The sequence below is a fragment of the Lontra canadensis genome, unplaced genomic scaffold (assembly GCF_010015895.1).
Source record: "Lontra canadensis isolate GAN:19392208 unplaced genomic scaffold, GSC_riverotter_1.0 scaffold22, whole genome shotgun sequence".
NCBI classification, from domain to species: Eukaryota; Metazoa; Chordata; class Mammalia; order Carnivora; family Mustelidae; genus Lontra; species Lontra canadensis.
The window spans coordinates 10,774,512-10,798,760 of NW_022631016.1; the positions used below are offsets into that span (position 1 = coordinate 10,774,512).

Below are 24,249 nucleotides of genomic sequence, written 5' to 3' on the forward strand. Positions count from 1 at the left end.
CCAAATTATTCATCAGTTCATGAATTTACCAGGGTTCCACAGCCACAAAAACAGAAAGTAGTACTTTCAAGTTGATGGAACCAAAAACAATGTCATAACACAGTGTCAAGTTACCAGCTTAGCTCCCAGGAGCAGACAGATTCCCACCCGTCTGCCTCTAAAAACTTCCTCGGAGCTGCCCTGGACTGCTCTCAACACTTCCAGTCTGATTCTTTGTCAGTCTTGCTTCTTGCTAAGCATTCGTGAAAAGAAACTGCGTTATTTAAGGTGAGCACTGGGTGTTATAAGCAAATAATGAATCATTGAACTCTTCAACAAAAAAAAATTTAATAAAGCAAAATAAACTTTCAAAATTGGAGCCACAATAAATAAATAAATAAATAAATAAGTACATATAAAAAACTAGGTAAGGGGCACGTGGGTGGCTCAGTCATTTGAGTGTCCGACTGTTGATCTCAGCTCAGGTTTTGATCTCAGGGATGTGAGTTCAAGCCCCATGTTGGGCTCCATGCTGGGTATGGAGCCTACTTTAAAAAAAAAAACAAAAAACAAAAAACAAAAAACCACTTCAGTAAGTGTAGCTTTTTTTTTTTTTAAGATTTTATTTATTTGACAGACAGAGATCACAAGTAGGCAGAGAGGCAGGCAGAGAGGGGGAAGCAGACTCCCCGCTGAGCTGAGAACCCTGAGATCATGACCTGAACCGAAAGCAGAGGCCCAACCCACTGAGCCACCCAGGTGCCCCCAGTAAGTGTAGCTTTAATGTAGGAACCTTATTCAGCCTCAACATAGAACATAATAGAAGCTTATTGCATAAATAGCAAAGTCTAAATATTCATTAGCTACTCATATAAAAGTATTCTTTAAAAGCCTTTGTGAATGTGAATATTTGGGGAAAATCACAGAAATACTTGTCTACTTGGAGCTTGCTGCTGTAGCTGTAGTTACCAAATCTGGACCTATTATGGTGCTTTTAAAAACAAAAGCAAAATCAAACCAATTCCTGAACCTCTCCCCACCACATTCCCCCACCCTAAGATTCTAATTTGGTAGAACTGGGTTATGACCCCTTCAGGTGTATTTTAAAGAACTGTCGATGATGATTATTCTTACAAAGACAGGGTTCAGAACCCTTGCCCTGTATTCTCCTTAATGGGCAGATAATTTGATTGTGAAATCTGAAATCTTTAGAAGCATGTTTAGTGACATATCCAATTATATATAAGTATCATTTTTCTCTATAATCCCCTCTTTTCTCATATCTTCACATTTTACCAAACCTAAACCGTTTTGCAACCCAGGTTTCTGTAAATTCTGAGAAGATATTATTAAAAGCTAGTATATATTCATAGAGAAAGAGAAGCACAAAACAATGACAATATAAAGCAAACATCTACTTAATTAAATTATGATTTTGTAAGTTTTCAATCAAAATCTTCTCCAAAAAAGTTGTGTAAATAAAATAAATTTCACCAACAATGTCAAAAAAGATTTCACATCTGTCTTACCTAATAAGCATTTTGCCTTATAACATTTAAAATATCTAAGTGTGCAAGGCATTTAACTATAATCTGATTATAATCAATATACTCTAGAATGTATTGGTGATAAGAAAATAATATACCTTTTCATGAACTGGAGATATTATCCAAAATATTATTTCCAAGAACAAACCTAAAACCAATGACTACTAGATCTCAAAGAAGTTGCTTATATGTAATTTTTCCCTTAGATGGAATTTTAATAAATTGTTTTCTTCAAGCTGATATTCTAAGATGATCGCTCCCAAACTTTATATGACTAAGTATTTTTTAAAATGTCATGAAGTCCCAAAGTGATCAAATTAAATTTTACTTATTCACAGTTTGGCGGGATTATTGATTCAGCGATGGCTGGCAATTACTCTACAACCCACAGTGGAAATCATAGGTCTACAGAGATAAGAAGATCCCTGCAGACACCAGAATGCTAAAGGAAGCTGTAAGGTACAGTCAGGGTTCCAACATCCTGGAGCAGACAAGGAGCTGCCACAAACAACAGTGATGAGATGCAACAACACCACAGGTCTGCAGAAAAATTAGCACGTGCTCTACAGGAACAGGCTCTACAGGAATGCACTCTACAGAAACGCGCTCTACACAAATGCTAAAGCTCCGTTTTCCTCTCTCAGTGCACAAAAGACAGACTCCACTCATACCTCAAGAATAGGACTCCAATCGAGGATAGACGAACTCATGAAAACCATTCCATTTCTTGAGACAGTAGCAGGTGAAGCATTGTCAATGTTATGGGGCTCAAAAATGATCTTGCAGTTGGGAGCCATGGGAATCCGATCGCCATTCGCAAGGGTTAGAGTTTTGTTATCATCCAAAACAGAATTCAGATTTTCAATCCAAATGGCGTCAACTGGACCATCAAGAACTATCCAGATATGCTCGCCTAGAGTATGCCACCACAGGTGGGGGGAAAAGCATACATACACAGATATACGTAGACCCATAACTATTATACTTGAAGAAGTACTATAACTTGATGTAATTATCATTAACTTTGATAGACATGATTATCTTATTTTATCCCATAGGACTTTTCCAGTTCTTTATATACCAATTGTTAAAGCACATAATCAAAGCAAACAGTCATTTGTTCATTGAACAAATATTCATTGAGCACTTCCTATATATCAGCACTGTTCTAGAGTCTGGGGATATCGTGGTAAATATGACAATGTCTTGCTTTCACAAAGCTTACATTCTAAGGGATAGAGATGATAATCAAACAAATAAGCAAAGAAATATGCAAGATAAGAAAAATTAAGAAGGATAAGAGGATGGGGCATTGCTTTAGATAAGGTAGTCAATAAAATATTTCAGGAGAATGAATTGATGGAAAGATCTAGAGGTAGAATCTTCCAGGTAGTAGGAATAGCAAGCGCAAAGGTCTCAAAGTGAGTGCAAGCATAGGGTGTCCCAGGAAGAGCAAGAAGTTGAACCTAGTAAGCAAGAAGAGATGAAGGAGTAGAATGTGGGTACAGTCAGAAGGACTGGCAGAACCACAGAATCAACTCTTGCTTGCATGTCTTACATTGGAGATGTCCCACAGACATCCCATAGTGTCATTGAGCTAGAGGTCCAAGGGAGAGGTCAGGGTTGAAGACGAACATGTAGAAGCCACCAGCTTAGAGAAAACATTTAAAACCATAGACTGGGTATGGTTTTCTCTAGACAGTAAAAGTAGACAGAAACAGGAGGTCTGAGGACAGAGCCACTTCGATGTTCAGACTTCTGGTAGTGTCTCCTTTGCTGGCTTCTCTCCCTGTCAGACCCCTCATGAGGCAGAAGTAGAAGGAGAGCCAACAGGTAAAGTTTCCCTGAAGCCAAGCAAAGGAAGAGTTTCAAGAAGGGGTGAAATCAACCGTGCCAGGTACTATGAGAGCCAAACTAGCCTGAGAACTGACCATTTATATATGAGTGGCCTTGAAAGAGTCGTTTTGGAGGACCACTAGGGACAAAACCTAATGGGAGTCATATATGGAGATATTTGGAAATAAAGAAAGTGACAAGCATCAGCAGAATGGTCAATGACAAGGCCATGATAAATTGAGGTATTTAGTTTAATAGTTCCTCTTACTCACCTAGTCTCTAGTTTCTCTTTATTGACACCATGATCAAGTTTGCAACTCTAGTTTTTATTTGCTGTATAAGACCTATAATATATTCAATGCCAAATCAACTGCTCTGAAAATCTGCATTATGCTCATATGACTTGAATTTAAGTAAAATGATGACCTAAACACCAAGGTCACTTAGAAAAAGCATGTTGCCCTCTTTAAGGAGGGAAAAAACTACCTCTCTGAGCTCCCATTCTTGGGAGCACTGTGCACTGGATCTGTGTTTACACGGGACTATTGAAACAAGGTCAGAAACAAAATTTGATTTCCAGTAAAGCAGTAATTCCAAATATGAGCACACTTTTGAAATCCCAAGTTTTCATGTCTCTTCTACAACAGATTTTAGGTGGATGAGCTCCATTCCCTGAGAACTTGGATGTCATCACATTAAACATTTATCAGTAGAAAGTGTTCCAAAGCAGACTCCTGAAGAAATAGCTCCAGTATCTTGTCCTTCTCCTGGATCCTTCTTTCTCTCTTCAAGTGCATTCACTATGCCTTTCTCCTCCTTATTCGGGAGTGAGAAAGCATGATGAGAGCAGAGTTAATGTCACCTCTTCCATCTGAGCTTATATTCTAGGAAAAATGGGCTCAATTTCCAGACTCCACAAGTAAGCGAAAATTCAGAGTGAACCAATAGCCCTTAACAAGTTGGTTCACAGAACAACCAAACACCAGGGTATACCCAAACAGAATAATTTCTTAGTTCAATATAAACTTCATTTTTGGTATACGTAATCTTCTTCCCAAAGAAGACCATTTCCTCCTGTGATTTTATAGGAGAATCAGTCTTCTAAAAATAGCCTAGACTTAAATAAAAGTAACATTTTTAAAAGATTCAGTGAAATAGTTATAGAAAAATCACTTTATTCAACACCATCAATTTTCCTTAACAGCTTTTTCTTTATCTTTTATTCTAAGATACCACAGGGAAACAGAAATATTTATTCAAAAGGAAAATAATTCCCCTTGTAACAACAACAAAGAAAAAGGTGGGAGAGGGGGATTTAAGATACCCTAATCAAATATACTGATTTAGGACTTCTTAGTCTTGGCTCAGATATTATATGGAGAACATGTTCTACTAATTCTAAATAGGGACCAAGGATTTTATTTAGAAGGACATGTCAAAAATAATACTTCATCTTCTACCTTTCTTAGCCCTCAGTGTTTTCCTCCAAAGGGTTGAAAATATCCCATCAGTCCAGTCGTTCGTGGCAACGTCAAGCCGACCAAACATCTGTGGGGCCGTAATCGCTTTGGGATTCATCCTCAGTTCCCGGTGTGGCTTTCCACAATCTGTACCAAGTAAATCCAGATTTTAAATGACTCACATGTAGAGTGAACCATCCTTAGGTAACACTGAACTAATTTGCAATGTACCATCAGCGGATGTTCAAAATACCAAAAGGCAAAATTACACAGAGAATATATGTCTTACTGCATTCCAAGTTATCATAATTAACACTGTCATATTTTATGGACTAACATACTTTTGTTTTTATACTTCTGTAGAAGACAATTACAGGAAACATAAGGGGGGAAAGATACCATGTTGGTACTAATGAACAAATTAATATGACCTGGAAATCTTTCAAATTTCACAGCTCAGAAATCTTCTGATTTATGGTATACCAGATTAAGTCTGGTCCCGGAAATGTCACCCAGAAGATGCCTCATTCTCTCCATTACTGGCTTCAATTTGCTGAGACGTGTTCTTGTTCATTTGGAAAAAGTCCATGAAACTAATCCTGCAAGAATCGAGAACTTCTCCTTTGTGGCTGACCTCAGAAAAGTGTCTTTGATCCTTCAAACCCTAAAAAAACTCTGAATGCACCCGCTGTACATAAGGGACTGTGGTTAATAAGCAGAAAGGTGAAGAATAAGGTTTAAAGTACAAAATCATAAAAATGGATGATAAAATATTACATATTGTGTGAAAGATTGATGAACACAGGCAAGCATACATACCCATGCACTCTGAAAAAGGTGTTAAAAACCCTTTAAAACTGGGGCACCTGGGTGGCTCAGCCAGTTAAGCGTTCAGCTCTTGATTTCAGCTCAGATGATGATGTCAGGGTCAGGAGATCAAGTCCCACATGAACTCTGTGGGGTTACCCGCCCAGCGGGGAGTTTGCTTCTCTCCCTCTGTTCCATCCCCACCTCCTGCCCCCTACCCTGCTCTCTCACTCTCTCATCCTCGCTCTCCCTCTCTTAAATAAACAAATAAATCTTTAAAAATTTTTAAAACCAGGCCGCCTGGGTGTCTCAGTGGGTTAAGCCTCTGCTTTCAGCTCCGGTCATGGTCTCAGGGTCCTGGGATCAGGCCCCACATCAGGCTCTCTGCTCAGCTGGGAGCCTGCTTCCCTCTCTCTCTGCCTGCCTCTCTGCCTGCTTATGATCTCTCTCTGTGTGTGTCAAATAAATAAGTAAAATCTTTTAAAAAAATAAATAAAAACTTAAAAAATAAAAAATAAAAAATATTTAAACCTATTTAGAAAGTTAAACCATAATTCTCCTTTTTTTTTTTTAAGATTTCTATTTATTTATTTGACAGAGAGGGAGAGAAAGTACACAAGCAGGGGAAAGGCAGAGGGAGAGAGAGAAGCAGGCTCCCTGATGAGCAAGGAGCTGAGTTGGATGTGGGACTTGATCCCAGGACCCTGGGATCATGACCTTCAATGATGGCAGATGCTAAACCAACTGAGCCACCCAGGTACCACTTTAGTTCTCCTTTTTTTTTTTTTTTAAGATTTTATTTATTTTTTTGACAGAGATCACAAGTATATAGAGAGGCAGGCAGAGAGAAAGGAGGAAGCAGGTTCCCTGCTGAGCAAGAGAACTCAATGCAGGGCTGGATCCCACGACTCTGAGACCAAGACCTGAGCTGAAGGCAGAGGCTTTAACCCACTGAGCCATCCAGGCACCCCTAGTTCTCCTTTTTGAAATCACAAAAAGACTCAGAGTAATTATCTGCAATACTTTATGATGTTGAAGTTAAACTGAGTCACAATTCAGCTTTTTCAATAAATGATATCCATAAGACAGGCAAAACTGTTTTTTAAGCTAATCACACTTTATAAAAGGCCAGCAAACTCTCAAACAGTATGACAGTGTCATAGGTAAAAAATGGATTTGGTCTGTTGCACACATAAGAAAAACTGTCAATCATTATTTCGTTATGGTAGTAGGTAGAATTGTATCATTTTAATTTAAAATATCCAATGGAAATAAGACAGTCTGTTTCATAAATGGTCCTGAGAAAACTAGACAGCTATATACAGAAGAATGAAACTCAACCATTCTCTTACACCATACACAAAGATAAACTCAAAACGGATGAAAAACCTCAATGTGAACAGGAATCCATCAAAATCCTAAAGGAGAACACAGGCAATAACCTATTTGACATCGGCCACAGCAACTTCTTTCAAGTCACGTCTCCAAAGGCAAGGGAAACAAAAACAAAGATGAACTTTTGGGACTTCATCAAGAAAAAAAGCTTCTGCACAGCAAAGCAAATAGTCAACAAAACAAAGAGGCAACCCAAGGAACGGGAGAAGATATTTGAAAATGACATTACAGACAAAGGGCTGATATCCAAGATCTATAAAGAATTTCTCAAACTCAACACACACAAAACAGATACTCACATCAAAAATGGGCAGAAGACATGAACAGACACTTCTCCAAAGAAGACATACAAATGGCTGATAGACACATGAAAAAATGTTCATCATCATTAGCCATCAGGGAGATTCAAATCAAAACCACATTGAGATACCACCTTACACCAGTTAGAATGGCAAAAAGTTGACAAAGCAAGAAACAACAAATGCTGGAGAGGCTGTGGAGAGAGGGGAACCCTCTTACACTGTTGGTGGGAATGCAAACTGGGGCAGTCACTCTGGAAAACAATGTGGAGGTTCCTCAAAAAATTAAAAATAGAGCTTCCCTATGACCCAGCAATTGCACTACTGGGCATTTACCCCACAGATAGAGATGTAGTGAAAAGAGGGGCCATATGTACCCCAATGTTCATAGCACAATGTCCACTGTTACCAAACTGTGGGAAGAGGGGCACCACTGGCATTTGTGGGAGAAGCTGTCCAACAGCCGCACCTGTACCAGGGGAGGGCCAAAGGGATGAGGGCCAAAGGGATGGGTTCCCGTAGCTTCTGTTACACCTCCCCTACTCCCACCCACACACAAATTACATTTATCCATATCAAAGCAATTTCTGGGTATGCCATGCTCTCTCCAGTTCCCCCAACATGCATGGGCTCTTCATTCTGCTAAGAAGGCCTTGTATCCAAATGCTACTCAACCTAGCACATGCTCTGTAAGCCTTCCTATAATTCCTTAGAAAAGCTTCTGATCTTCTTTGCCTCTGCTCACAATGTAATTGTCCAAACCTCCTCATAGAAATTCCATGTTGACTAATAACTATCTGTGTTACTCCACTAAGCTGTAAGTTCCTTGAAGACACAGCCTTTTGTTTTCATGCTTGCCTTCCCATTTCTGCTACCAAAACTAGCAGGACCTCAAACATTAGAGAAATTTGATGAATCAGGAAACAAATATATGTGGGTCTAGTATAAGTTCAACCCAATTACCTTCTTGATCTTTGGGATAATGAATGGTTTCAGCAAGAAACAATGCATTGCTTAAAATAATGACTACTTTCCCTATTTATTAAAACCAAGAATAGGTTAATCAACAGCTAATGATTAATTCATTTTTGCAAAGGACTTCTCCAAAACCAGTGATACCATATGGGTTACAAAATTTAGACATATTATACATAATGTATCACTATTGTTTAATATTTAGTACTCCTTTGTTCAAGCCATTTTACCAGGTGCATTTGTACTTTACTGTAAACAGAAGGCAGCTACATACCAACAAGAAAGTATTATTAGGCGTAATTTGAGAGAACACATCATTTCAAAGCACTATAAAAATCCCCAGACACAATCTTAACAGCACGTGAAAAGCACATGATAAGTCTTGCAGTTTTGGCAAGGTGAGTGATAGCTGGAAGCACAGTTCTCAGTGTGGAGACTCCCTGGTGGAGTGTTGATGTATAAAAATCACTGGAACCCATCACTGAGGGTACCTAGACTAAGTCCAACGTGTGCAGGAACCTAGATCAATACAGAATAGTCTCCACAACCACCAACTCAAGATAGGTGCACTGGGGCTGTATGGGCTGCCTGGAAACCCAGCCAGGCACCTTTTCCCTGTGGGACCATGTCTGCGCATTCCAACGGCCAGAGTTCTGTGCAATTTTGGAACCCAAATCTGCCATGGCCAAGAGTTGCCAACACGGTACTTTCAGTATGAGAGACATCGATGTCCAATCAGGAAAGGGAAGAATAATCACAAATGTGGCAATGCCTGTTATCTTTAGATGACCTACAGCTAGGTAGGATCTTAGCTATCTAAGGCTTAGGGAGATCTGGAAATTAAATGCCTTCATTTAACTTCACCAGAAAAACATCTGATTCTAGGTAGAAAATTAGTTTGTGATTAGGATGATTTTAGGAATTGAAATTGCAATGATTTTTTGTGTACTGGGAGGTTGTATTAAGTCGTACTGGAAAGTGTAGTAAATTATAATGGAAAAAGTCTAGGCTTTTTATTAGTGGACCCTGACATTAATTCCGAATCCTACCACTTACCATCTTTGCAACACGGAGGATTTCTGAATTTGAGCCTTGAATTTTTGTACAAAATGGGATGGTAATAGCCACATCTTAAGATTATTGTGAAAATTAAATGACATGAGTAAAACATACAACACAATACGTAAAGTCACTGTTCAGGAATTTTTTCACACATTATTGCCAGAAGCCAAGATATGAAAACAATTTAAATGTCCATTAATAGACAAATGGACTAAGAAATTGTGGTGTGTGTGTGTACGTATACATACGTATATTTATTTTTATATATGTATATTTAATTACTTATTACTCAATCATGAGCAAGAATGACATCCTGCCACTTGCAATGACATGGATGGACCTTGAGAACACCATGCTTAATGAATTATGTGAGACAGGGAAAGACAAATACTTTGTGGTATCACTTATATATGGAATCAAAAAAAATCAAACTCTGAGAAACAGATTGTAGAATGGTGATGGTGGTTACCACTATTTGAGGTATAGGGAAATGGGGAGATATTGGGCAATGGGTACAAACTTCCAGCTAAAGGATCAATAGGTATGCGGGTCTAATGTACATTATAGCCTACTGTAGTAGAGTGATTGTAGCTAATTATACTGTATCATATACTTGAATGTTGCTAGAAGAGCAGATCTTAAATGTTCTCACCACAAAAAAGAAATGGTCCTATGTGATAAGATGGGGGTCAAATCTCATGGTGGTAATCATTTGCAACATACAAATGTTCCAAGTCAAATCACTGTACACACTAAACATGATGTTATATGTCAACTATATCTCAATAAAGCTGAAAAAGCTTTTTCCCTTCTAGTTCATTATTATGTTATCTCTAAAATGTACTCAATAATCAATAAAGCAGCATTCTCTCCTATACAAATATATTAATGTGTCTGACTTTTGTGTCCCTCTTGGAATATTCAAATGGGTCACAACTATTTAAATGTGTCGCCCAGAGCAATGGGGCGTGGCCACCCCTTACCGGCCATGGCTTTCATCAAGGTGTGGATGCAGGTGGTCTTTCCTGCTCCACTGGGCCCCAGGGCCATCATCCCATGCCGCACTCTCTGCGTCTCAAACAGCTGGATGACTTTGAGTTTCCAAGGAGGATGGTTGATTAAACCAGCTTCTTCAACCTGAAAACATAAAAGCCCCACATTGGGCCACATCAACAGCAACTGGGACTTACCATTGTGCTCAAAATAAGCACAGACACTGAGTGGGGGTGGGGAGAGGAGTGGGAGGTATTGTTTAATGGGCATGGAGTTTCAGTTTGGGAAGGTGAGAAAAGTTCTGAAAATGGATGGTGATGATGTTCTGCACAATAATGTGAATGTACTTAATGCCACTGAAAAATACATTTAAAAATGGTTAAATAGTAAATTTTGTGTTATGGATTTTACCACAAAAAAAGATATATTGCTGGGGTCCCTGGAAGGCTCAGTCAGTGTGATGCCTGATCTCAGGCTTGACAGTTCAACTCCCAAGTGTGGCATAGAGTTTATTTAAAATAGAAAATTTCATATATATTGCATAAATATATATATATACAAAGACAAAGAGCAAATTGAACACTCAAAATGTTATCCCAAGCTAATAAGAAACATCTGCATTTGCCTTCGACAATTGAATACATTTATATTAATATATCCTTGAATATATGCCTAGGAACAACTTAAGAATAAAGACTCAAATGTCAATATGCATTTTGAATCTTTAATTTAAAATGTGATAGTTAGTAACTGAAAAACTTTGCAGCATACCAAGTTGACTGATATTCCATAGAAAATTCCAACTGTCTAAATCTGGGTAGTTTTAATCTGTACAACACATGCGTGAAAGTTAACAGGCCAAACACTATTCTAAGTCCTATAGTCATAACAACACTATAAGATTAGTCCTATCGATATCTTTCTTTTACAGAGAAGGAAACTGAGGCACAGAGGGACCTGGCAATTTTCCCAAGATTATTACTTATAAAGTTAGAGTGGGGATGTGAGCCCAGGAAACTCAGCTCTATGGTCTGTACTATCGTGCTATGCTTAAACACACTATAAACGATGCTTTTATTTTTACTTAAGCAATTGTTGGATAATAATCATGTATCATTTTATGCTATATATCTATGCTTTTCAAATTTTTCATATGCTACAAATTATGCTGTTAGTCACCCTATAAGTTACTTATACTAAGTTTTTTAAGACAATGCTACAATTAATTCAGCCATATGATGAAGAAACCATTTGCAAAATGAATTATCACTCTTACCTGATCAGGAGATTAAGATTTTTTTTTAAGACTTTATTTCTTTATTTTAGGGGGTAGGCAGAAGGTGAAGGAAAGACAGAATCTCAAGCAGACTCCTCCTGAACACAGACCCACGCAGGGCTCTATTTCAGGACCCTGAGATCACAACCTGAGCCAAAATCAAGAGTCAGATGCTTAACTGAGCCACCCACGGGCTTTGGAGATAAAGATTTTTATATACTTATTTTAAAAGGAAAATATCCATTAAATTCTACCACATTTGATTTTTGTTAACAAATATCTTCAAAGAATTCAAATGTATTTTATAAATATGAGCTAATCGCCACTTCTATAAAACCTTTTTTTTTCCCCAAACTCTTCCTTGTAGGAAAAGATACAGAAGCATAAGGCCTACATGGTTCATTTTCACTCCTAGGAAAACTGTAAGAAAGCAAAGCTCTATCAAGTGTCATGGGAAATCCAGACCCGTAAGGATACGTATAACATGGTAGATCCCCCAGGGCCCCAGGAAGAAATTGCAAGTGATCCTGCGCCTGGGAGGAAAGAATGACAGGTGAGGAGCCTCATGAGATCATTGTGTATGACACTCAGGGGCAGGAGTCAGAGATCAAGGCCATGTGGAAACACCAGGGCCACAGAAAAAGCCACGCTGGGCCAGGCAAGGCAGACAGCTGAGCCCCACTCCTCCCGCTCCCTCGTCATATTTCTTTCAGAATCTGGTGTGGAACAGTTTCCATCAATAATGGGACCCTGGGCACATGGCCAACTAAACATGTGGCTGTGGGATGGTGGGGGACTCCCTGGCTGGAGGAGCTCTGTCAGTGGTGAGTAAAAGCCTGTCCTGAAACACTGGCCACAGCCCTGGGGGCTGTTCTTGGAACCCACAGAGCTGGAACATATCAGCGCCACCTGACGCCCATGAAATTCCGACAGGAGGGACGTAGGCCTGGATGCCCTGAGAAATGTATTACCTGTCTACTAATCGCCATTTCCAGTTCAGGGTAACCTGCTTTGTCCAGAAGAATATTTGGGAAGAGATCTTCAATCAAACTCAAAAATAAGGGTTCATCTTCATCAATCTAAAAGAGGAAAGAAACGGAAACCAGACCAACTATTTTTGCACGATGTACAGATAAACTGAAAATGCTGAACATACCAAATTATTTTATCCTGTTAATAAATAAAATACCATCTTCGCTGAAGTTGAGGAATATTTTCTCATGTTACCCGTAAGTTAGTTATTTATAGAAAGGGGGGAGAGAATAGGGAGGAAGAAGAGGAAAATGGAAGGAAGTAGATAAAGGAAAAATTTGCCTACAGAACAACCTGCCCATAAAATAACCAGTTTGGAGAGTTACTATATAACCTACAAGTTTCTGATTTGAATTTTAAAAAGTAATTTAAATAAGAGATAGTAACAAATTCATGAATTGGAATTTGCCTCACACTTTTATTTTGAAATAAAAATACATCATTCTGTCACCTGTTCATAGATTTGCTGATATTGAACAAAGGATTTTCAGTCTCTACTGTGAAATGAGAGAGTGTGAAATTATTACACACTTGTTAAATTTACATATAATTTCCTGCTGGGCTCTACAGACTTTAAAGAAGGTGAGATTTTAGCTCTAAAATCCAAAAGTATTTCAAGGTATTTGGAAACTTAACATGTGGATTTTTAAAATCCATTTCAATTCTATGGAAATAGGCGTATGTTATACTAGATACGAGTTACCGCAAAAATAACTTCCGAAAAAGTCTAAAGTTCTGCTCTCCAGTGCTTTTAGCTGATAATTAAGCATTTTAAATGAGTATTTTAAATAAATATTTCTAAATCTCATTTGTGCTTAGTTAGCTGATATTTAAGTGGGTGGAACATTTCCATCTGTGAATCTTACCAGTTTGGAAAGATTCATGTCTCGTAGAACGCGCATGACGATCGTTGATTCCGTATCTGTGGGGTTGGCTCTTTTGGCTGCTCCCAGTGTTCTCAGAACTGACAGAATGTTCCGCAGACCAAAATCATAATGTACCTGAAGCACGTGAGGTACACAGGGCTTATTTTCAACATTAACTTATACATGAAAACTATACATTTGACAAAAGACCTAGTCACAATAAGGAATAAGCTGTAATTTTCCTTTAGAAAAAAATTGTACAGCTAGTGGAGCAATAAATTTTTATCAATATATTTTTGGAGCAAGTAGAGAATATCCAAAAGAGTCCTCTCATATATGACCATAATAAATGACAGGGAGAAAGGAACAAATTTCCTCTTGGAGTATATGCGTCCCCCTGATCCTCTTCTTAATCAGTCATCCATAGAAAAATTTCCTCATATATCTAAAGCTAAAATTCTGAACCGGGAGTATATATATTTATATATGATAGGAAAAAGACAAAGGTATTAAGGAAGAAGAAAAGTAGCTACATTCTAGGATTACATACAACTGGGAAATAAGGACAAATCAGAAAGCCAAGCCCCCAGCTTTGTTATTTCCTTAATATATATTTATAAAAGCTCAATAACACCAAATTTCATCACATGTAAAGTGAATAATTAAAGCCCAATTATCCAACCACTATAAATTTTTAAGAATATTTTATTTATTTATTTATTTATTTAGAGAGCTTGTATGAGCGGGGAGAGGGCCAGAGGGAGAGGAAGAGGGAGAATGTCCAGCTGACTCCAAGCTGAGCACAAAACCTGATGCAGGGCTTGATCCCATGACCCTGAGATCATGACCTGAGCTGAAATCAAGAGTCAGACCCTCAACCAACTGGGTCACTCTGGTGTCCCATATTACCAACCACTATAGAAAACAGTATGGCAGTTGCTCAAAAAATTGAAAATAGAACTACCATATGATCCAGAAATCCTACTTCTTAGGTATATATCCAAGTAATCGAAAGCAGGAGCTCAAAGAGGTATTTGTACACCCATGTTCATAGCAGTAGCAGTCACAGTAGCCAAGCGGTGGAAGCAACTCGAATGCCCATGGATGGATGAATGGAAGAAAAAATGTGGCCTATCCATACAGTGGAATGTTATTCAGTCATAAAAAGGAACCCAACCCCTGTCACCCCCAATACCACAAATGAACCTTGAGGCTCATGCTAAGCAAATAAGCCAGTCAAAAAAAGACAAATGCTGTATGATCCCCCTTACGTGAGGTATCTCATGTAAAATACAAAGCAGCAAAATATATAAAAACAAGAAGTGAAGGGGGGTTATCTGGGGCTGAGGGTAAGAATAAGAGAGGAATCGCTGTTTAATGGATTTAGAGTTTCAGTTTTGCAAGAGGAAAAATTTATGGAGATCAGTTTCATAGCATCGTGAATATACCTTTTTTTAAAGATTTTATTTATTTGTCAGAGAGAGAGAGAGAGAATCCACAAGTAGGGGGAGTGGCAGGGAGAGGGAAGCAGGCTCCGCACTGAGTAAGGAGCCTGATGCTGGGCTCCATCCCAGGACCCTGGGATCATGACCTGAGCCAAAGGCAGAGGCTTAACCGACTGAGCCACTCAGGTGTCCCACATTGTAAATACACTTAACACTACTGAATTGTACACTTAAAGATGGTTAAGGTGGTAAAGTTAATGTCATATATGTTTTATCATGTGAAAAAAAAACAACAATTATTTGCTAAGGTGACTGGAGTTGTATGTGTCACTGCACACTCACCAAAGGGGGGATGGAGCCCAGAAAAATATTCAGATGGAGTTCCTACTTTCAAGGAGTTTAAATTCTAATAGAGGTAACATGATAAAAAGTAAGCAAATTCACCAAAAAGTAACAATGACTTGAAAGTGCTGGTGTGTGGAATTAATTAAGGAAAACTTCTCAGAACTGGACTCATTTAATTTGTGGGCATGAGGTGAGATTCACAGAATGTTCACCCAGAGATCAGCATGGGGCCAACTGTTTTGGGTGCGTTGACTCATTTTGTCGGACAATGACCCCCTGAGCAGGCCTGTGGGCATGAAGGAAAGAGAAAAGAGATAGTAGTAAAGAAGACCAGAGTCGGTGATGTGGGAGTTTTCTACATGCAAGAAACAGTGTGGAGGGGCGCCTGGGTGGCTCAGTGGGTTAAACCTCTGCCTTCAGCTCAGGTCATGGTCCCAGGGTCCTGGGATCAAGCCCCGCAGGGAGCCTGCTTCCTCCTCTCTGTCTCTGCCCGCTTCTCTGCCTACTTGTGATCGCTGTCTGTCAAATAAATAAATAAAATCTTTAAAAAAAAAAAAAAGAAAGAAAGAAACAGCATGGAAAAATACTTGACAGAGGAAGAAGAAGAATGGGTGAGTAAAGGCTGCAATAAGCAGAAGAAACCAAGAATATTTTTAGAGAAAATGTAATTTAATGGAGGCTGGGGGTATAAAAAAATAGAGTCAAAGAAGTTGGGAAGGGAGGCAAGAGTGAAGAGAAGGATCGAAGTTATGTATGTCAGAAGTTTTATTCGTGTTATCGTTTTATGCTTCTTTTAGTGTTTTATTATTTAGCGTGTGCTTTTGGCAATTTTTATTTATATGTCCTAACAATCTGTGCCATGATCCCCACTTCCTGGTGTGATCTTTTCCCCTTGAGTGTGGTAGGACCTGTGATTTGCTTTAGCCAATACAATACAGCAAAGGTGACAGGTCATATGTGATTGTGTATATGTGATTCTGTGGTCACATTACTTAAGATTTGTGATGGCTGATTTTATGTGTCAATTTGAGTGGGCCACAGGAGGTCCAGGTAGCTGATCGAACATCATCCGTGAATGTGTCTCTAAATGAGTTTCTGGAAGAGATTAGCATTGAACTGGTGGGTTGAGTAAAGAAGATGGCCCTCCCCAGTGTGGGTGCGCATCACCCCATCGATGGAGACCTGAATAGAACAAAAGGGCAGAGGAGGTTGGATTCACTCTCTCTGCCTTACTGCTGGGCTGGGATATCAACCTTCTCCTATCCTCAGTTCTCCCAGTTGGCTGGCCTTCAGACTTGGACTAGAATCTACACCATCATCCCTTCAAACCACACCCCCATCTTTCCTGGTTTCCAGCTTACAGACAATACATCATGGGACCTCTCTACCTACATACGTGTGTGACCCAATACCTTATAATGAATTTCTTTGTAGGTATAAATGAATGTATCATATTGGTTCTGTTTCTCCAGAGAATCCCAATACAAGACTATTGCAGCCATCTTGCTGGAACCTCTTTCCCTCGCGGACATTGAGAAGGCAAGCAGCCATGTGGCAGACAAGAGCATGCAGCCTGTGGGAACCGGTGGTGTGGCCTTGTCCAGCTGACAGCCGGCAAGAAACTGAATCCCCCAGTCTTCCAACCTCAAAAACACAATTCTGCCAACAACTGGAGTGAGTGTAAAAGTAAATCCTCCCCCAGTCAAGAACGGGGCCAAGTCTTGATTGCAGCCTTGTTACACTCTAAGCAGAGGACCCAGCCAAGATGGACCAGGACTTCTGATCCACAGAAAATATGAAATAATAAATTATATATTGTTTTAAGCTGGTAAAATTTATGGGACTATTGTCAAACAGCAACAGGTAACTCCTACAAAAGTAATGTAAGATTAATTTCATGCCTCTTAATTGAAAAACTGCATGATGTCAGAAACTGCTACTCTAAACAGTGCAGGAGGGCACCTGGGTGGCTCGTCAGTTAAGCGTCTGCCTTCGGCCCAGGTCATGATCCCAGGGTCCTAGGATGGAGCCCCCTGTCAGGGTCCCTCCTCAACCAGGAGCCTGCTTCTCCTGTTTCTCTTATTAGCAAGGCATGGCCACTACATGAGGGGACTTGGAAGTGAGCAGAGCAATGACTGAGAGGTTCCTAAAAACCGTGAGGATACACGGCACATATTATGATTAAGGTACAGGTGGGATAAAGAGCAAATATTCATATTTATAATTCTTTGGCTCTTCAATCAGTTCCAAAAGTACTTACTTCATTTCTTATGCCGCAAATATTAATTTATTTAAAAGCACTTAAAAAAAACTATGCATATAAAATTAATTTTGTAATGATATGACTTTCAACTTTGTATCACTAACATAATCTGCTGACAGCCCCAGTCTACAATTTTTCAAAATGAGCAAATTTCACAGAAGAGAAGAACTAAGCGGGCCTAAGTTCGGAGAGCCTCCCAACACCTCACACCTGCTTAGAAAGCTGCTCCTCGCACAGCTTGTAGAGTGTGAAAAACTTCCGGGCCAGAACAACGTTGTCAATGAAGCCACAACTAGCCAGCTTCACCCTTATGATAATCTGCCGGTCGGGCACCATCATGGCCACAGAGCGGAAGTTAATCTTCAGGTTCTCAGGGAGCTCCTGCCGCCCAGCATAGCCAGGATTCTACACGGGAAATAAACACCTCGGGTGAATGACACGGTCACGGGGCAGCACACACCCGCCAGCATGCCAGAAACCGATTCATCCGGCACATGCAACAAATCTGGACTGATCACTGGAGAACGCATTTACATATCTTACTCCCCTTTTAACCGGAGAGACGACATCACAGGTTATTACGATGAGCTTTGTTTAACACCCAAGGCTTTCACACAAGAGTTAAAAATACTGTCCCAATTTCCGTCCATGGAAATGAAGGGCCCTGAGACCCGGGCAAGGCATGAAAGCTGCGATAAGAAGACTGACATATAGCAGCTCTCCCAGTGGTTCCTTACCATGGTCAGGAAAAGTCCAAATTCAGGGTTCATAGTCACATTATCTCCATCGGTAAAAATAAAAGACTTTTTCCGCTCCTTTTTACATGTCAGAATAATGGAAATTTGCTGGGCTGCCACTGACAGAACTGGTAAATCAATACGGTTAAATTCATCAAAACAACCCCAGGATCCAGACTGTGCCAGTCCTTCGAAGGGAAATTAAATAGAAAATCCAATTAGTATATAATTTCAAAAAGCCAGGGAAAAGGGCATTTTGCAGCTGCCAAGACAAGCCAGAGATAAGTCTGTTCAAAAATAAACTTGAACAAACAGACTATGCACGGAGTGCCCCCAAAATGATTCACCATGTGGTACTTTATCTGGAAACGGCCAACCTGCGGGGATGAAGGCGAGTGAGGAGGACATTTGATCCCTACAACACTGCGAGGTTCAGTTTCCAAAAAGTTGCACAAAGTTGAAAAATGACACTACAATGTAGCCAATGGTTGAAGAAAAGAAATCTTAACAAGATATTCCACCTTAGCTTAAATTTTTCATCAAGTAAAAACTGTAACCATCACCTTTAAAAATCCGTCCAAGACCTCGGAAATCCATCTGGTCAGAACAATTGAAAACCACAACATATTTCCCAAGACATCGTCCCATATCTTTCGTCGTTTCTGTTTTCCCAGTTCCTGCAGGTCCGGCGGGAGCTCCTCCCATGCTCATTCCCAGAGCCTGAGCCAACGTGATGTAACACCTTGAGGAAAAGAGACATCACTAGAACCATTCCGCCAGCACCCAGAAGACACTGCGGAGACGTCACAGTAATGGAACCTGCACCAGATTTAAAAAGGGAAAACTCAAGCCACAGTCCCTACATAACATTTCCCAAACTGCGTCTTAACATATGCTTTTCTTACAGATGTAAATGTGTAGAGGAAAAAGGAGGGGATGGCCTGTGGCCAAGTAAGTTGGAAAATTCTTAAAAAGGTCCAATGGGCTTTCTCAAGATAATGTATAGTGAGATTCTCCAAGCATGAAAAATAGTACATAGCATTTCCAAAACTTACTTGGCAAATTTTCACAAAAACCTACCAACCTTTAAAGAATAGTATTCTATAGAACAGACTGGACTCCATTTGATTAATTGCCTTTTGGGTGGTACAGTCAGTTAAGCATTTGACTCTTGGTTTTGGCTCAGGTCATGATCTCAGGTTCGTGAGATGGAGCCCTGCATGGGGCTCTGTGTTCATCATGGAGTCTGCTTGGGATTCTCTCTTGCCCTATCCTGCTGCCCCTACCCACTTCAAATAATCTTTTTAAAAATTAATTAATTAATTAAAAAATTAATCCCCTTTTGAGTCTAATGAATAATTTGAGGTATTGGGGGCATAATATTTGATATCTGAATCACACTTTGCTAAATAATCACATCTTTGATCTATTTCTGGGAACAACTACTGTCCCTACACACACCTTCTACTGTCTCTTACTGCATGATATTAACAGAAGATTCTGGAAGAAAATACAAGAGTGCCTGGGAAGAGAAAACTAACCTGATAACTAGCTGATGAATTGCTCGATCCCCCAGCATCCCACTGTGTTGTCAAAGGAAGTCTATAAAGTGATGCAGTTTAGGGCTTTCTTGTGGCTGAGCTCTGTAAAGCATTCATCCGGACTCGAAAAATATTTCAAAGGATGTAAAATGATTGTCCAGCATGAAGGGTGGAAATAAACAGTGAGCACACCAACTGGAGGTCCTCTAGAGTCTGTATTTTATCAGAAGTGGGCTCCTAAAAAAGGCTAGTAAATGGCTGAACCCTGAATGTATACAGAGCCCGGAGACGGAGAAGACAAGGTAAACTCAGGAGGACTCCCAAGCTCACGTTGATTTTGCCTTTTAATTCAAGGTTTTCTTTCTCATCTTGCCCTTCCGTTATCCCTGGCAGAGCCGTCTCTATAATAATAGTTCACGTGATGGGCTCCACCTACAAGATCTCATGTAAGCCAGGAGCAGAGAACCCTGCAGGGAAGCTACTGTTGTTTTTCCCATTTTGCAGATGAGGGGAAAGGTTCCCAGAGATGGGATTCCTTTCTTCGGGATTGTGGCGGCAGAGCTGAGACTCGAGCTTACCTGTCTGGCGATAAGCCCTGACACTGCCGGGTTCTAGAACATGTCCACCCGGCCAGGTAAGGAATAAATCTCCAGGAACTCTGGCCACCCACTACTCCGTCTTGCAAACCCTTCTTTACAACTGGGATCATTTGGGTCTATATTTGAACTGAAGTACCAGCAAGTTGTTAAGGTGCCTTAAAGGCATCCTACTTACACGAAAAATAAGTGGGCAAGCAGGTGCTTGATCCCTTCCTTCCTCCGATGAGTGAGGCTTCAGCCCAGCTGCTAGGCTGGCCCCCAGACTCCTCTAGGACTTGCCTTTCAGAGACAAGCATGGATCTTCATGTCCACATTCATGTGATGCTCCCGAGTATTCTAGATATACGTGCACCTCTCCTCCTTTTTCCTACTTTCCTTTCCAGTCTCTTGGCCGATTTAAAAAATGTCATCATTCAGGAACAGGATTTGGATTTTTATGTGCTTAGTGGTTTTCTGCAGCTTTCTATCTCCCCAGCAGACTGCCCTAAGCTCTCTGCGCTCAGGAGCGGGGTCTAGTTCATACTTGTACCTTCAACTACTTCCCTAAACCTGGCACCTAGTACTCTACGAACTCTTATTAAATAAATGTCTTGTGCCAGCCCAGCTGCACAGTCTTAATTGGTTCCTCCTCTCCCAAGAGCTACTGGAATTAGAGATGCATAATGTGGGGGCACCCGGTTTACTCAGTTGATAGAGCATGTGCCTATTAATCTCAGGGTTGTGAGTTCACGCCCCATGTTAGGCATGCAGCCTACTTTTAAAAAATAAATAAAATAAAATAAAGAATAAATATTCTTTAATATTCTTTAATGATAAATATCCTTTAATAAATATTTTTAATAAAGAATAAAGAAAAAATAAATAGAATAAATAAAGAATAAATATTCTAAAGAATATTCTTTAGAATATTTAGAATGAACAAAGAATAAATATTCTAAAGAATATCCTTTATTTATAAATAAAATAAAGAATGCGACTATAGTTGCATTCCTTCCTATCTATCAAGAAATTTAAGAAAAAAGAGAGAGAGAGATGTAGAATTTGACTATCACGTTAAACCAACAATGGCCAGCCCCATGACCCAGGTCTTATGATGGAATTCAATTTAACCAAATCCAACCACAAAAACCAACATTCATAGTGTTTTCAGCTCCTATTCTTAAAGAGTATTGATTCCTAAATGCTAAACACCTCCTAAGGCAAGGAGACAGACATCAGGAACTTATTTTTCTTTGTTCCTTTTCTTTGGTTTGGTTATAGACTCTGATTATAGAACATACTTAAGGAGAAACAAAAGGAAACATTGAATAAAGAACGTGTTATTGATGATTAAAAGAAACCATAGTCATAGCAACAACAATAATGACTAACGTTTACTGGGTGCCAGGCCTGGGTACCTACATCAATCACCTCTAGTCCACACGGTGATTCCAAAAGGAGGGAATCAGAGAGGTTAGGTGTCTTGGCCAAGACCACACAGCTGTGGAGGGCAGAGTCCAGGGCTCAACATGAGAGTGTGACTCACGGGAGCCGTGAGAATACTTGAGACAAAGGTGCAGGTTGCTTAGACCTATCTACATTTCTTATCAAGCAGACGAGAAGCTTCTACCAGCATTTGATTTCTGCTGCCCTCTGCCTGAGTGACAGGGGCAGCAAAGATGACTTCTGTCTTCTCTGCTTGTGCCCAGAGTGGACGGAAGGACTAGTCACGAAAAACGCCATGAGCTTTCAGAGAAAGGCACTGTATGTTCTTAGCAAATTAGAACAACTATTTTATCATCTGGAACATCAGCAGCTCCAACCACCTGATGGTGAACTTCCCAGAGACTAAAGCTGCCAACATTGTTCAACTGCCACAGGGCAATTGGGAAAAGACTGACAAGAAGATCAATACCTCTGGTCTTTGATTTTGTGAGTATTAATTTTAGTGAGGGGTTCTTCTGTAAAAGGGCAGCAAATCTCGCCGTGGAATCCCAGGGTTCAACAACAATAACAGCAACAAAATGGTGACTCACTTCTCCCATAATCAAGATAAAAAAAATGAGCAAATGAACAGTTAGGGGGATACAGGCTGAGACAAACTTACAGATACCTACTTTGCTTTTAAAGTTATCCAGTTTTTTTGGTACAGTGAACACGGTGAAAGACTGAAGGTGCAGAGAAGTTTATATAGTCTGATATTTATATGTGAAAATTAAAAAAGAATTTTAACATACAAGCATTAGACATTTCCAGGAAGAAAGGAAATAAACTGTTTTTAAAAAACAGGGGAAATTTTACTCTCATACTTCCAATTGTATGTTCTTCCGTCCTATTTAAATTTTTCACCACAAAGATGTGACTCTGAAAATAAACATTTCTTGCATTGATTCGGGAAATGCTTCTTCAGCACCTATAATGCGACAGCACTATTCTAGGAATAGTAAATAAATCACAGGATGTCCATGCTGGCTCTTCAGCGGACATCCTAAAGAAGGAAACAAGTTATTTAAAAATAGGAAACAGAAACAATAAAGCTGGCTGGGAGGACGACGGATGTGGGGATCACTGCTTCAGGGAGGGGGTATGAAGACAGCTCCGGGACGACATGTGAGCAGAGCCCGTGAGGCGGTGAGGACACAAGCTCTGCTGGTACTGACGGGAGAAAGAATTCAGGTCAAGAGGACAGCAAGTGCCAGGGCTCTGAAACAAGAGTGCGCTGCTCAAGGAACAGCCAAGGAGCAAGCGGCTGAAGCTGAATGAGGAAAAAGAAACAGAAAAGCAGCCAGAGTCAGCTCATCCCAGACCCTGCGGACCAACATGGGGACACTGGCGTTCATTTTGGGTGAGAGAGAAAGACAGTGGAGGGACCGAAGCAAAGAGGGGACAGAATATGACTTATGTCCTGGTGTCTGACTTGAGAACAGACTCTGAGGGGGTCGGGGGGATGGCAGAAGCAGGGAGACCAGTTAAAAGCCTACCGCAATAATCCCGGCTAGAGATTGTGGTGGCTTGGAACAGCATGACAACAGCAAAGAGGTGAGAAGTGGTCACATCCTGGATGATTTCTGGAAATGGCGCTGAGCGAGCTTGATGATCGATGGGATGAGGAAGCAAGAGAAAAAGGAAGGCACCAAGGATGCTCCAAGGATTTTGGCTTGAGCAACCAAAGTATGGAATTGTCATTTGTTAAGATGGGGAAGACTACAGGAAGGCAGGTTTGCAGGGGCACGATCAGACGTGGTAAGTGTAAATTCCCTGCACCTATCCAAGTGAACACGTGGCACAGGCAAGTGGATATATGTGTCTGGAGTTCAGGCGAGAGGCCCTGGTTGGGTGCAGACTGGGGAGTCCACATCTGCATGACACCTAAAGCCACATGAGATCACGTGAGCAGTGAACACAGATGGACAGAGTCCTGGCATGTTCTACATTTAGACCAGGAAGATAAAGAGGAACCAGAAGAAGGGGTAATAAGAATGAGTAATGACCAGTGCATGGAGCAACATGAAGATCTTCGTGGCATCTGCCCAGAGATGGGAGAGAGCGTGAGAGGCAGTATAACCTCCCCTCCCCCAGCAGAGAGATCCACTTTCTAATCCCTGAAACCTGTAATAGTTTCCGTTGAATGACTCAGGGACTTTGCAGCTATAATGTCGAAGGCCTCGTGAGAGATTACCCCGGATTACCTGTTGGGCCCAATCTAATCTCACGAGTCCTTCAGAGGTGAGGTGGGAAGCAGAAGACTGGGTCAGACACAGGACTGAAGCCAGAGGAGAGAGTTGATGCACAAACTGGTCTCAACCCACCGCT

General features: G+C 40.3%; 1 protein-coding gene across 1 annotated transcript in view; it reads right to left on the minus strand.

Moving 5' to 3' along the window:
• The window catches only part of DNAH5 (dynein axonemal heavy chain 5), a 224,312-nt gene that overhangs the window by 112,878 nt on the left and 87,185 nt on the right, over window positions 1-24,249 (minus strand). The window contains exons 36-43 of the mRNA XM_032861880.1: window positions 18,881-19,059; window positions 18,318-18,505; window positions 17,791-17,985; window positions 13,528-13,662; window positions 12,601-12,708; window positions 10,344-10,497; window positions 4,823-4,969; window positions 2,198-2,439 (exon numbers count right to left, since the gene is read on the minus strand). Of these exons, the coding sequence (XP_032717771.1) occupies window positions 2,198-2,439; window positions 4,823-4,969; window positions 10,344-10,497; window positions 12,601-12,708; window positions 13,528-13,662; window positions 17,791-17,985; window positions 18,318-18,505; window positions 18,881-19,059 (1,348 nt within the window). The remainder of the gene's footprint in view (window positions 1-2,197; window positions 2,440-4,822; window positions 4,970-10,343; window positions 10,498-12,600; window positions 12,709-13,527; window positions 13,663-17,790; window positions 17,986-18,317; window positions 18,506-18,880; window positions 19,060-24,249) is intronic.